This window comes from Musca vetustissima, unplaced genomic scaffold (assembly GCF_032173495.1).
Source record: "Musca vetustissima isolate MV318-11 ecotype Yass unplaced genomic scaffold, APGP_CSIRO_Mvet_v1 utg38550, whole genome shotgun sequence".
Classification (NCBI taxonomy): Eukaryota; Metazoa; Arthropoda; class Insecta; order Diptera; family Muscidae; genus Musca; species Musca vetustissima.
In genome coordinates this window covers 10,268-25,287 of record NW_026882651.1, presented here as the reverse complement: position 1 = coordinate 25,287, position 15,020 = coordinate 10,268, and the positions used below count along the sequence as shown (strand labels likewise).

Here is a 15,020-nt window from a genome sequence, read left to right as displayed (position 1 = left end):
CGTAATTCATTACGCTATCCAAATTTTCGTGCAAATCGAAATATATATAGGGACTTTGGGAACTATATCTAAATCTGAACCATTTTTTCTTAATTTCAATAGGGTTCGTTCTTGGCCCAAATAAGTGACCTATGCCAAATTTCATCCAATTCGGATCATAAATGGGACCTGTACTTTGTTTACAATTTAACATGGACAGACAGGCGGACATGCATAAATCGACTCAGAAAGTGATTCTATTCATATTCTCAAAAGGAACCATGGTCTATCTCGTTTCCTTTTGCCTTTTACAAACATATGTACACTGTACCACAGTGTGGTGAAGGGTATAAAAAATAAGATAACATTTTTTTTCCAACCAAATACAAATAATTTTCCTCATTATCTTTTTTTTTTTTTTGCTGTAATTTACAAACCGCTGCACAGGTGTTTTTTTAATATTTATTATTTGATTTAGCGTGGTGTTTAGATCATGTAGATAGTTTTGAATTATTTTTAGGTGGATATTTGTCTTTAATAGAAGGCAAATAATGAAGTCATCTCCAATATTTTAATAATTTTCTCATATTTCGCGAAAATATGTAACTTTTTTACGGTTATTATAATATATCCATATTGATATTTCACGATGCAAGCCCTAAATCAACGCTTTTTGTCATTAATTTTGTAAGAAATTTTAAACCTCCATAACTTTTGCGCCAACAACCGAAAATTTAATCGCGAACGGATTCGGAACCAAGGCAAAAATTCGTCGATGTAGTACGAAAATAAACAAGCGAAAAAGCGTTAAGTTCGGCCGGGCTGAACTTTGGATACCCTCCACCATAGATATACTGACAGGTACTAGAAATGAAAATATAGGAAACATACCAAAAAGGGGACCTATACCGACATGTCTAAAAACGGATTATATAAACCACTAGCTGGACCCGTGGCACTTCGCTGCCCCTACCAAAGGCCAAAAAAGTAAATCCATAATATAGTAATTTTTACGATGGAATGTGTAACTGACTTAGAATTTTGAAACGTATAGCATTATTGCTATGAGAAAAAACCGTAACTCAAGTGGCAGTGCATTCCAACATCGCGCAAATACTCCAAATTCGAGGTATCAAAATATTGGGGTTTCTGGAGGAGTGTGTGAAAGAAAATAACATCCTTAAGTGTCCAATACCATATATAGTGAATAAATCTTTCAAAAGAACATCCAAGAAAGCGAGTAACATATTCCGACACGTGATTGTCACTACGTAGATTATAAATAAAGCGTGTTATGGTATTAATAATTCGCTTTAGCTTATTAACATGTAAAAAAATGGATCCCGAATACACTCCAAGTCCATATAAGAGCAGCGACTTTAACAGAGCATTTGCCAGTATTAACTTTACAGATTGCGTTAAATATAAATTAGATGCAACAATTCTACGCAAAGTGTTCCAATATTTCCCCGCTAAAACAGTTGCTGTACAACAATAATTTTGCACAGAACGCAGTGCATAAAACGACTTAGATGGATGTTTTTGTTATCTTCCATCAAAGTAGAGTATCCATTGTAAAGCAGTAATAGGATCAGGGAATAAAAATTAAAAGTGTATCTAAATTTATCATATCCCAGTCTCCGATTTTAACGTGCCTTCTAGATGATCAAACGATTTATAATTAAAATTCACACTATTCACTTCGGTGTTTTTTAAGCCAAGTAACATTTTTGCCAAAGCAAACATGTTTTCACAAACTGAAAAAAAAAAACAGTAAGGAAATCAGTAAATTCGGACTGGGGATATTCTACATATGTATCCTAACAGACGTCGCCATTTTGAAGGAACACTGACATGAATTGAACGAATTTAAATATGTGCAGTTTATCTATATCTAAACCGACTAACATCAATCCTTACACATGTCATTCTGCAACCTATGCTAAATTTTGTAAATCGATTTTAAGCAAACTTGACACACGCTCAATCAGACATCCATTGATTACATGGTGTAAATTTACCATGAACCGAATTCAAGGAAAGTTACCAGAGATTAATTTATATCGGACGAACATATATATGGAAGCTACATCTAAATCTGAACAGATTTTCGCGAAACTTTGCTAGACTATTCTAGACTTAATTCAGTACACTATGCCAAAATTCGTTCAAATCGAATGATTTTCAGGGGCTTTAGTGCACCATTTACATAAAATCGGACGAAAATATATATGGGAGCTATATCTAAATCTGAACCGATTTTCACGAAACTTAGCATACATCATTCTTGACCTAATTTAGTAGGCTGTACCCAATTTCGTGCAAATCGAAAGATATATAGAGACCATTTACATTAAATCGGACAAACATATATATGTGAGCTATATCTAAATTTGAACCGACTTTTATGAAACTTAGAGCAATCATTCAAATTCAGTATGCCAAAATCTATATAAATCTGAATCGTTTTTCACAAAACTTAGCACACATCATTCTACGCTATGCCAAAATTCGTGCAAATGGAATGATATATAGCGATTTTGGTGTGCCAATTATGGAGGCTTTAGTGCACCATTTACATAAAATCGGACGAAAATATGTATGGGAGCTATAACTAAATCTGAACCGATTTTCACGAAACTTTGTACACATCATTCTAGACTTAATTCAGTCCGCTTTGCCAAAATTCGTGCAAATCAAATGATTTTCAGGGGCTTTGGTGCACCATTTACCTAAAATCGGGCGAAACTATATATGGGAGCTATATCTAAATCTGAATCGATTGTCACGAAATTTACACACATCATTCTAGACTTAATTCAGAACGCTATGCCAAAATTCATGTAAATCGAATATATTTATTTGGTGTACAAATTACCTAAAATCGGTTGAAACTATATGTGGGAGTTATATCTAATTCTAAACCGATTTTCAGGAAACTTAGCATACATCATTCTTGACCTAATGTAGTAGGCTGTACCAAATTTCGTGCAAACCGATAGATATATAGAGACCATTTACATTAAATAGGACACAAATATATATATATATATATATATATGGGAGCTATATCTAAATCTGAACCTATTTTCATGAAACTTAGCACAATCATTCTAGACTTAATTCAGTACGCTGTGCCAAAATTGTGCAAATCGAATGATATATAGCGACATTGGTGTACCAATTACGTAAAAGTGGGCGAAGCAATATATGGGAGCTATATCTAAATCTGAACCGATTTTCTTGACCCAATTTAGTAGGCTATACCAAAAAATTTCGTGCAAATCGAAAGATATATATAGGGACCATTTCATGCATAAATCGACTCAGAAAGTTATTCTATGCTTATTCTCAAAAGGAACCATGGGTCTATCTCGATTTCTTTTGCCTGTTACAAACATATGCACAAAGTCATAATACCCTGAAACACAGTTTGGTGAAGGGTATAAGGAGTGCAAATGTGTATACAGTACTAATTTATGTATACAGTCCAAATTATTTAAATCGCTTCGTGCTCAAATTTTACGAATTCCGTCATCAGTAATGTGTACAGTACTATTTTGTGTATAGAGTCCACATTATTTAAATCTCTGCGTACTCGAATTGTAAAGTTCATAAAGGTGGTTTATGAACTTAGTAAACATCTGTGGTTTGTATAATTACTAACACTTTGCTATAATTACCAATTGCAATTCTTTGCTATAATGGCCAATTCTGATCTAAAAAGGGGGCAGTTTGTATGGGGGCTACTGTTTCCCCTGCCCCCATCAAAAAATTAAGTACCCTATGTTACCACAAATGTACTCAAAAATCGACTGTGAAAATTTCATGAAAATTCGTTCAGTAGTTTAGGAGTCTATAGCTAACACTGATCAAACAAACAAACAGAAATTGATTTTTATATATATAGATAGATAATGTAAACCATAATAAAAATTTCAGAAATTTTTAATTGATAATTCAAATTCGATGGGGAATATCGGTCCACTCCTTCTGAAACCTCCACACAGGGGCTAGGTCTAAATGCGGCTATATTTCATTATCGAACCTTACGTTCTAATTTTTTATCTCGCTATCCACCGCAGGTGAAATCATTACAATAGAGTGTTAGAACCAAACTCAAAACGCGGAACAAATCAGATAACTATTTTAATATCTATATATATAACAATGAATTGCTGTTCGTTAGTCTCGCTAAAACTCGAGAACGGCTGAACGGATTTTTCTGATCGTAGTCTTGAAATGTTCGTGGAGCTTCAGGGAAGGTTTAAAAGGTGAGAAAAGATCGAATAATTGCCGGAAATCTCTAAAAAGGTGACTTTTATATTTCCCATACAAATGTTTTCTAAATAAAATGTAGATTCATACATTCAATTTGCTTTTTTTGTCAGAATTTTTTTTTAAGTTTGATAAATTTAAAATTTTTTCACAAATTAAGTTTCTGAAATGATTAAGTTTCGATTACCGATACGTGCGCGAGAACTTTCTTTACTTTTGTGATCCTTCGAGATAGTGACCCTGTCATAGTTACACTATTGTTCGGCATCTTAACGTCATTAATTAATAACGTTAAGATGCCGAGGAGATGGCGACCTGACTTAGGTCGTCCATAGAATGCAAGTACATTTTGGGACTAATGCAAGGATGGAAAATCAGAAGAGATTCTGAATCGAGTTCGTGTCTATTCAGGGTATTCTGATTCTAAGATCCATGCCCTTGATTAATTTGTTTGAAAATAATAATAATAGGAACATGGTGTTCCTTAAAGTTCCTGAAATTTTGCTATGCCACGGGAAATATCAAATCAGGCGGTTATATGCCTAACCGTTGTTCAATATCTTTGAACTTTTAAACACCTCGCATATATCCGACACCAAAAATTTTTATCACAGTGTAATATACGAGATATCTTCTTTGCAAAAATCTATCATTAAGCTCAGCTGGAAAGAGAACAACAAACAAAAAACCAGCAATTTTATAAAAATTAGCGATGAAGTAGCGACTTGAAGATTATACGAAAACCTCCGTCCGATGTTACCCATTCGTATTGAACGTTAAGCTGTAGTGCAAAATTCCTGGAATGATGTTTTTTCACAGGAATTCATTATGCCTAATTATAGCCAACTCTATTAGGAAATTCGGTCAATGTATTTATAATACTTTATAATAAATGGGGTATTATGCTATAAAAATGCTGTATCAAAACTCGGACCTAAGGAGATACTTTGTCGCAAAAATGTGTCTCCCCCCAATATCCCGGAATGAACTATTTTAACTACAACAATTATTGGTAGGAAGATTTTACACAACATGAGAAATTACGGGGGATACAATTATATGGGTGGAACCCACAAACTTTGACCAATATTGATAATTCTTTGTAAGGAGATTTTATAATGTGGAGTTCTATTATATGGATTTCGGAAGCTTTTTTCTACTTAATGATCATCCAAATAGTATAAGTATCCCCTATATTAAACTAAAAACAATTCTGTTGAAAACCGTGCCTAAGATCTTCAAAATACCGAATGTTATGGACGGTACACCGAAACATGGGCCAATATTGATAATATTTGGTACGGTCACTTTCTGCGCAATTTCAATGTATGTGCAAATTTCAGAGCACTATCTTAAAGATAATTTAATATTGTTATGTGAATTATACATCAACAAAATTGCTATGCAAGACAACGTTTGCCGGGCCGGCAATGTTGAATGTTGAAATGTTCGTGGAGCTCCAGGGAAGGCTTAGAAGGTGAGAAAAAGTCAAAAACCGCGAAAAATTTGCAAAAAGTATTTTGCAACATATTTGCATTTTCACGAATTTAGTATCGAGCTATTTGACTTGCACCACGTCGTAGTTGTTATTTTGAGATATTTTTGGCGAAAATCGGCCTACTTCGGCCTTTAAGCCTACATTTGTCAATTATTGAACAACAAATAATTGAGAAGTATATCATATCACACTCAGGTTGGAAAACGGGAATAAGAACTTCAACATACCGAAAATTGAACGGGAAATAATTATGACGTATTTCTAAAACGTTAATCTATAGTCCATAATTTCTGGGATGGTGTTTTTTATTCACAGGAGTAGTAGCAATGCATGTGCAAATTTCAGAGCAATATCTTAAATCGTGGAGTGTAGCTTAATATTGGGCTATCATGAATTATGTTTGTGAATTATACATCAACAATAATGCTATGCAAAACAACGTTTGCCGGGCCCGCTAGTAATATTAATAATATTAATAATTAATAATTTTTGGTAGAGAGATTTGTTACCATATACAACTACAAAATACCAAATTGCAGCAAATTCGGTTGAAAACGCGCTCAAGAAGAGACATTTAGTACCCAATAAGAACCCAATGTAGCAAATTTCAGCGAATTCGGCTGAAAAACGCGCTCAAGAACCCCAAAATACCGAAAATTGGGGGTACCCTTATGTGGGGGCTACCCGAAAAAATGGACCTATATTTATAATTTTTTGTGGAGAGATTTGGTACCTATTAAGAACTCAAAGTACTAAAGTGCAGCCAATTCGGTGGAAAAAACCCCCAAAATACTGAAAATTAGGAGGTACCGTTATATGGGGGCTACCAGAAAAAGTGAACATTTAGTACCCAATAAGAATCCAATGTACCAAATTTCAGCGTATTCGGCTGAAAAACGCGCTCAAGAACCCCAAAATACCGAAATTTGGCGGGTACCCTTATATGGGAGCTATGCCTAAACGTAGACCGATATATCCCATCTTCGAACTTGACCTGCCTGCAGACAAAAGACAACCCTATGCAAAATTTCAGCACCCTACCTCAATGCCTTCAGAAGATAGCGTGATTACAACAGACGGACGGACATGGCTAGATCGTCTTAGAATTTTACCCTGATCAAGAATATATATACTTTATAGGGTCGGAAATGAATATTTCGATGAGTTACAAATGGAATGACAAAATTAATATTAATATACTATGGTGGAGGGTATAAACAGCTGATATTTTGAAATTTGAATATTTAAAAATTGGCAATATTGGACATATGTTTGTCCATTTGTTAGAGATTTCGGACAAGTTTGGGCACGTGTTTCAACCGAATTGGCAACTAATTTATATTTTGGTTTCTAATTTAGTGCAATCTCCCTACCAAAAATGATCAATATTTGTATATGTTTCCAGGTAGCCTCATATAATGGTACCTCCGTTATTTTTTATTTTGGATGTTTTGAACACATTTCTCGGGCATAACTACTAAGGTGTACTGCCGGTTACTTGAAAAGAAGTAGTTCAGCCCGGGCGAACTTAAAGCATTTTTCATTTAATTTTATAAATATAGTTTATATCAAGCAATTATCATCAATAAAAATAATTCAGATTATCGTGAATACATTTTGCAACAAAGTGTTTCAATTTCAATATTAATTGCCGAAGAGAATATAAAAATCCAAAAGGGCAACTTCTGTCTTAATAAAGTTATCAAACGAAATATGTAAGAGATTGTTCAAATAGAAAACAATTCGTATGAAGTAACAATAGAGGTTAACGTTTTCAATTTTAACTAAAATTGACTTTAACCCGAATAGTGCTGTAATTATTTTTTTCCAATTAAGGACGAAACTTTCAGCGTTTCAGTAGTTCACACCAGATGGTTTATTGATCGTCTTATGAGTGTGCCCATATGGTCACAGCTCGTGTTAAGCCCTTCATCGAATTTATTATACTGTAGTTATCATGGCTATTACAACAATTACCCCTTAGTAGATATAAAGGTGTGACTATTCTACAGTAAACATTTAATAGTACGCGGAGGTTCAATCGTCAAAGACGTGCGCTTCAATCGGTTGGAAAATGTAATTTTTGTATATTTTTGTGTTGTGCTATTTGTGTGTGCGTGGCTGTACTGGTTGTGGACACGGCGAAAGTACTACGCCTTAATATTTAAACTACCAGGACGGATGGGTTATCCCCTTGTTGGTGTGGCGCTTGAGTTAGCTAAATATGGTTTGTTCAAAAATTTCTTATATGAAGGAGTTGCTGTAATTTAAAATTTCGGAGAAGTAAATTTTATACGAACGTAATATAAGCGTATTAAAAAATTTTCAAAATATAAAAATATCTATTAAGGTCTGGCGACCAAAAAAAAGTATAACAGTCATTTGATATGACGTGTTTTGAATGTCTCACGCATAAATGTGCCCATACAAATGCTTATCGGGTTTTTCGCAAAATAAAAGATATCTGTCTATTTTTATACCCTTCACCACACTGTGATACAGGGTATTATGATAGACCCATGGTTCCTTTGAGAATAAGAATAGAATCACTTTTGCCCGTCTGACTGTCTGTCCATGTTAAATTGTAAACAATGTTCAGTTCACATTAATGATCCGAATTGGATGAAATTTGGCATGAATTTGAAATTGGGAAAACCCGTTTCGGATTTACATATAGCTCCCATATATAAGCTTCCATATTAAGTAAATATTTTTTATAAATGGTGCACCAAAGACTCAAAGATAGGCTGATAGCCACAAAATTTTGAACAACGTACTGAAGTTACTATAGTATAACGTGGGTCAAGTTTTGTTGGACTCAGTTCAGATTTACATATAGCTTCCATATATAGTTTCGTCCAATTTTAAGTAAATGGTGAACCATGGACCCAACGATGGCCGATTGACACAAAATTTTCCACTTCGTACTAAAGTTTGTGTGGTGTAACGTGTGTAAAGTTTTGTTGAAATCGGTGCAGGTTTGGATATATCTCCCATATTGGGACGGTATAGGTCCTATCGATATACATCGAACAACTGTTTGATTTAGTATACCTGCTTGAAGAATGATAAAATTGTCCATACTTATTTATTTATTTTTTTTGAATTAATATTACAATTTCGCTCACATTTTTTTAAACTTTCACATATTTCTCAAGAACCCTTGGAAGCGGTACACAAATACACTGAAACATTTGGCCCATTGAGGTATGTATGGATGCTTACATATCCGATATTGCTTATAAGCGAACCGGATATTATCCGTGATATATTAACATCGCCTTGCTGTACAAATAAAAATGACTTCTATAAATCGATTGCCATAGGTGTTGGTAAAGGATTATTTTCTTCCAAAGGTAAACAGAGACAAATTAAACCTTCATTAAATATATATTAATCAGGATACAAAATAAGATCCAGAATGGAGCGTTCACAGGAAACATTTGAATCCTGCGTTTGGTTTTAAAATATTACAGAGTTTTATGCCGATCTTCAATGAGGAGGTGAATAATCTTGTAAATCTGTTCAAAGAAATCAATGAATGTCAGAATGTGGTAACTTTGTTGCAGGATTTTACATTGAATGTCGCCATAAGTGAGTTTAGATTCTCATGTTAATTCCTTTGCGATTAAAGTTTTGCTGTATTTACAGGAACAACAATGGGAGTTAATTTCGCCCATGAGTTTGGATCTGAATCAAATAGTGCTATAACCAAAGGCTATCAGTGGATTCGGAGGTTATTGGGTGTGTACGAGCCATTCCACTCCAGCAATGAAGAAAATCGCAAGTTTATTAGGAAGGTGAGTACTCTATACTTTAATCCTCTATTTGTAACCTAGTTGAAAAACCTTATACTTCACATGAAAAATCCCCACCTAATATATATATATATATATACATATACATATATACGTATCAAAGATCGTAATATTTACAACCAAATTATATTACAGCTCATAAACAACAAACTAAATGGAAATGATGGCACTAATTTGAATCAAGGAAAGTCAAAGAATAGTAACATTTTTATTGATCAAGCCATTGAACTTATGAGAAACAATATCTTTGCAGAGCAGGATGTGGAAAACGAATCAAATACAATTGTTCTCGGGGTAATTTATGTTCTATAGGAATCCAATTCAACTGTTAATGTTAAATGTTTTATATAATTTGTGTGAAGGCTTTCGAGACGACGGCTAATACAATTGGATATGTTCTTATTCTGCTTGCAATGTTCCCGGAATATCAACAAAAAGTCTACGAGGAACTACTAACCATTTTTCCAGATGGAGGAGAATTTGAGGTGACCTATGCTAATACTCAAGATATGACCTATATGGATATGGTTATCAATGAATCTATGCGTGTACTGACTCCTGTACCTTTCGTAGGTCGTGAGAATTCACACGACATCGAGCTATCCAATGGAATAGTTATACCAGCGGGAGTAAACCTTTTAATTAACATTTTTACCACGCATAGACGTAAGAATTTGTGGGGACCCAACGCTGACCAGTTTGATCCCGACCATTTTTTGCCTAGTAACATGGAAGGCAAACATCCGTATGCATTTATTCCCTTTACAAAGGGAATTCGGAACTGTATAGGTAGGAGGATAATAAATAAATAAATTTTATTTTTAGAATGATTTCTTTTTTTACCTATAATACAGGATGGAAATATGGTCTAATGTCTACGAAAGTAACTTTGGCAAAGTTATTAAGGAATTTCAAATTTTCCACCGACTTTCAATACGCTGATTTGGAATTTGATTATGCAATTGTTCTGAAGTTAAAGCATACTCCCGTTTTGAGAATTGAAAATAGATAAATGTAGACAGGTATTGAATATTGTACTACGAGGGTAGGGGTAGGATATGGAAATTTGGTATATATAATTATCTATTAAAAATAAATATTTATTTTTTTAACTTAGTACTAAAGTTTTTTATAATAAGATTTAAGCTAGATAACAAGTAATGTGAATAAATTTGAAGCGCCCAATGACGTGTATCTTCAGAGGAATGCGACGAATTTGCTATAATTTGGTTGCCATTGGGTGTTAAATCTTCCTACCAAAACTTTACTATGGCATAACCCACCATGTATTTAAAGAACCGAACTATTATTAGTATTTGAAATGTACACCTCATGGTTGAGGGTATCAAAAGATCGGCTGCCGAACTTAAATACGTTTTTACTTGTTAGTAAGTAAATTGGATTATTATCAACAGGCAAAAGTTTATTCATTCCTACTACCGAAAATCATTTTTGTGTGAAAAAATCACAACGTGTTCTGTCTGGTCAAAATCTGACCAATAGGAACAAAACGTACGGAAATTGGTATAACCTTGTATGTGGTGTACATTATTGTTTACATGATCGGTTTGAAGAAACGTCGGCATAAGTCCACCTTTTGGTACATATGGTAGAGGGTGTCCAAAGTTCGGCCGGGCCGACAACTATGTTGTTAGGGTATTATAGCTTTGTGCAGCCCCAAGAGTTTGTAACGCTGCGAAATATTGGTCCTAGATCCAGCTTTAAGTATACCGAGTCGATTTAGACATGTGTGTCCGTCCGTCCGTCTGTCCATTATAATTTGTAAACACGATACAGGCCACAGTTATGGACCAATTTCACGAAATTTGTAGGATGAGTTGTGGCCAATGAAGACCCCTATTGTTTTTGGTAAAGATCGATTAGTATTTAAGGGATGAAATGGACCAAAAACTTTATTCTTCAGATTTTCTGGTCGCTCCAGAGGCCGCCATTATGGCCAAACATCACGAATTTTTACATGGAGAAGGGGATTGGTCAATATTAAGCGGATCAAATGGACCCTGACATTTGCGTGAAAAATGACAAAATTTGTATTCTATAGCATATATATTTACTACTGAAGGACATAGAACCGAGAAGTTGATAGTATTTCGAAGAGGAGTGGTTGGCCTTTAAATTAATACCAATTATATTGTCGTATGTACTCGGATGAGGGAGTAACACGTAAATATTTATAATTGCTTACGTATTATTAAATTATTACGTATTATTTAATAAACCATTAACACACTACAGGGGTTCCAGTTATGATCAAGGACAACGCCTATAATTTTCGGTGATGATCAGATAATAATTTTGGGATGAAGTGCACTAAAAACTTTTGTGTGTGTGTGTTTTTTTCTATTTAATCTTTAGGGTACAATTATAAGCCGAACATCACAACACAACCCACGGTGAAGGGAATATGGACAAGTAATTAGTAGGGCTGTAGCAGGGACGTACGCAGGGGGGAGCCCGGGGGGACCGCCCCCCCCCCCCCAAATAATTTTTTTCCACACTAAATTTATGTTTGCAACAGCGATTTTTTTCATTTGGTAAGGGGATGCTGACATACTAATTAAACAGGATTTAATTAAAGTATTGAATTTATTTGTATCATGGTCAATGCATAATAAAGGTACCATATTATTAATTTGTAAGAAGCCTTCAGATAATTTTTATGAGTGACGATGGTGATAGTTTATGTTGAATTAATAGTTTGGCATCGCTTCTGGTTAAGTGTTTTCCAAAAATTGTTCTGTCGGCAGTCATTGAAATCTAGGTTCAGTCGGAATAATGAGAAAAATTACAACAACAAAATATATAATCAATACTTTGCAATGACACAAAGCAAACGAAAAACAGGACTATTTACATGACATTGGATGAAATAAAATATGTGATATTTATCTAAATGTGAATCGACTTAGATCTATCCATAAACATACCATTCGTTTGTTACAATGGGACAAAAGTATGTAAATAGAGGAAGTGATGCAAATGTGGTATAGTTTGGTAATGTGGTATAGTCACTTTTTTTGTAAACTGAAAATTTTAGAATAACTGAAACATGTTCTATAGATTGCTGTTCTCAAAAAAATAAGATAGCAATGACCTGTTTAATTTATTTAAATCGCGTTGAGAATCAGTACCAAAAATAAAATTTTTCATGAAATTGACTTTTTTTCGGTTGAAGTTTAAAAATATTTTTTTGTTTTACGGATGTAATTTAATCGTTATTACTAAAGCATTAAAATAATTAGTATGAACTAAAAATCAAATAATATGCGCGATTGCACCACATAATCACAAATTTAGGAAAAAAATTAGTCATTTCTTCAGTAAACACAAGTGTAGGTAATGTGGTATACCTTGATTCTGCATGGAAAAAGGCCAGCACTAGACAAAATTTCATTACTATGTAAAACATTCGTGCTCTACGAGAGTCTACCATAAATCACTAGGATGAAAAACAAAGGCTATGAGTTTTAACAACTTCTCCATACAAAAATTAAATATTGCCGTGTGTAGACATTATTATATAATAAAAATTAAAGTTGCACTCAAGGTATCCGTTAAAAATCTTAACAGACATAAATCTCGAGCTAATTCGCATTCATTAAAAACAATAAATTATATAAAATATCAATTGGAAGTGAAAATTATACTATACCACATTAACATCATGTGGTATACCACATTAACTACACTTTTTTTAAAATCACTTTTTATGGAATTTCAAATATTTTCTCAAATATCTCTTAAATTGTTAAAATAATACTATTTTCAAATTGATACATGGAAAGACAACACATGTAGCATGTTAATTGTAAAATTTCAATTTAATCGGATAAAAAACAAAAATTTGGCAATCGAAAAACAAATGGGTATACCACATTTGCATCACCTCCTATATATATATATATATATATATATCAATAGGCCATCCGTTGGGCTATGTCTGTACTCCCAAAAAAAGGCAACTAAGTAATTCTATGCTCAATTTTGTACGTTGTGCAAAATTTGATGTCAATCTGACTAACATGAGGAATTTCATGCCCAATTTCCTTAAAATGGGGCGAAAATATATATGGAAGCTATATCCAAATATGAACCGATTTCATCGAAACTAGTCACAGGTTAGGTTATACTAATTTCAGTACGTTTTGTTCCTATCAGCTATATATAGGTCCCTTGGTGCGTCAATTTCTTAAAATCAATCTATAATATAAGGAAGCTATATCTAAATCTCAACCGATTTTCACGAAACTTGGCACACATCATTCTGGACTAATTTCAGTACGCCAAACTTTCGTGCAAATCGAAAGATATATGTGGACATTGGTGCACTATTTACCTTAAATCGGACGAAACAATATATGGGAACTATATTTAAATCTGGACCGATTTTCACGAAACTTGGCAGAAATCATTCTATGCTAATTTCAGTACGTTATGTCAAATTTCGTGCAAATCGAGGGATATAGAGGGACTTTGGTGCACCATTTACTGGAAATCGGACGAAACTGTATATGGGAGCTATATCTAAATCTGGACCTATTTTCACGAAACGTGGCAGACATCATTATAGGCTCAATTCGGTACGTTATGCCGGTGCATAATACCAAATTTCGTGCAAATCCATAGATATATAGGGTCTTTGGTGCACCACTTACCTTAAATCGGACGAAAATGTATATTGGAGCTATATCTAAATACGGACCGATTTTATCAATAATTGGCAGACATCACTCTAGGCTCAATTCAGTACGTTATACCAAATTTCGTGCAAATCGAGGGATATATAGGGACTTTGGTGCACTATTTTCATGAAATCGGACGAAACTATATATTGGAGCTATATCTAAATCTGGACCGATTTTCACGAAACATGACAGACATAATTCTACGCTAAATTCAGAATAATATGTCAAATTTCGTGCAAATCGAAAGATATATAGTGACTTTGGTGCACTATTTACATGAAATCGGACGAAACTATATATGGGAGCTATATCTAAATACGGACCGATTTTATCGAAAATTGGCAGACATCATTCTAGGCTCAATTCAGTACGTTATACCAAATTTCGTGCAAATCGAGGGATATATAGGGACTTTGGTGCACTATTTTCATGAAATCGGACGAAACTATATATGGGAGCTATATCTAAATACTGACCGGTTTTTTCGAAACTTGGCAGACATCATTCTAGGCTCAATTCAGTACGTTATGCCGGTGCATAATACCAAATTTCGTGCAAATCCATAGATATATAGGGTCTTTGGTGCACCATTTACCTTAAATCGGACGAAAATATATATGGGAGCTATATCTAAATCTGGACCGATTTACACGAAACTTGGCAGACATCACTGTAGCCTCAATTCAGTACGTTATACCAAATTTCGTGCAAATCGATAGGGACTTTGGTGCACCGTTTACA

General features: G+C 34.0%; 1 protein-coding gene across 1 annotated transcript; it reads left to right on the top strand.

Moving 5' to 3' along the window:
• The first annotated feature begins 7,659 nt into the window (after positions 1 to 7,659).
• LOC133329260 (probable cytochrome P450 313a4) lies at positions 7,660 to 10,585 on the top strand. The gene is made up of 8 exons (XM_061537752.1): positions 7,660 to 7,703; positions 7,768 to 7,982; positions 8,914 to 9,111; positions 9,170 to 9,349; positions 9,407 to 9,555; positions 9,709 to 9,867; positions 9,936 to 10,362; positions 10,428 to 10,585. The coding sequence occupies exons 1-8, from the start codon at positions 7,660 to 7,662 to the stop codon at positions 10,583 to 10,585; spliced, it is 1,530 nt and encodes a 509-aa protein (XP_061393736.1).
• The last annotated feature ends 4,435 nt before the right edge of the window (positions 10,586 to 15,020 follow it).

Excerpts from the sequence above, each read along its gene's own strand:
- LOC133329260 (XM_061537752.1), top strand. The coding sequence starts at position 7,660 with ATGGTCACAGCTCGTGTTAAGCCCTTCATCGAATTTATTATACT. Across the intron at positions 9,556-9,708 it reads ATCGCAAGTTTATTAGGAAG|CTCATAAACAACAAACTAAA; the intron begins GTGAGTACTCTA and ends ATTATATTACAG. Across the intron at positions 10,363-10,427 it reads GGGAATTCGGAACTGTATAG|GATGGAAATATGGTCTAATG; the intron begins GTAGGAGGATAA and ends CCTATAATACAG.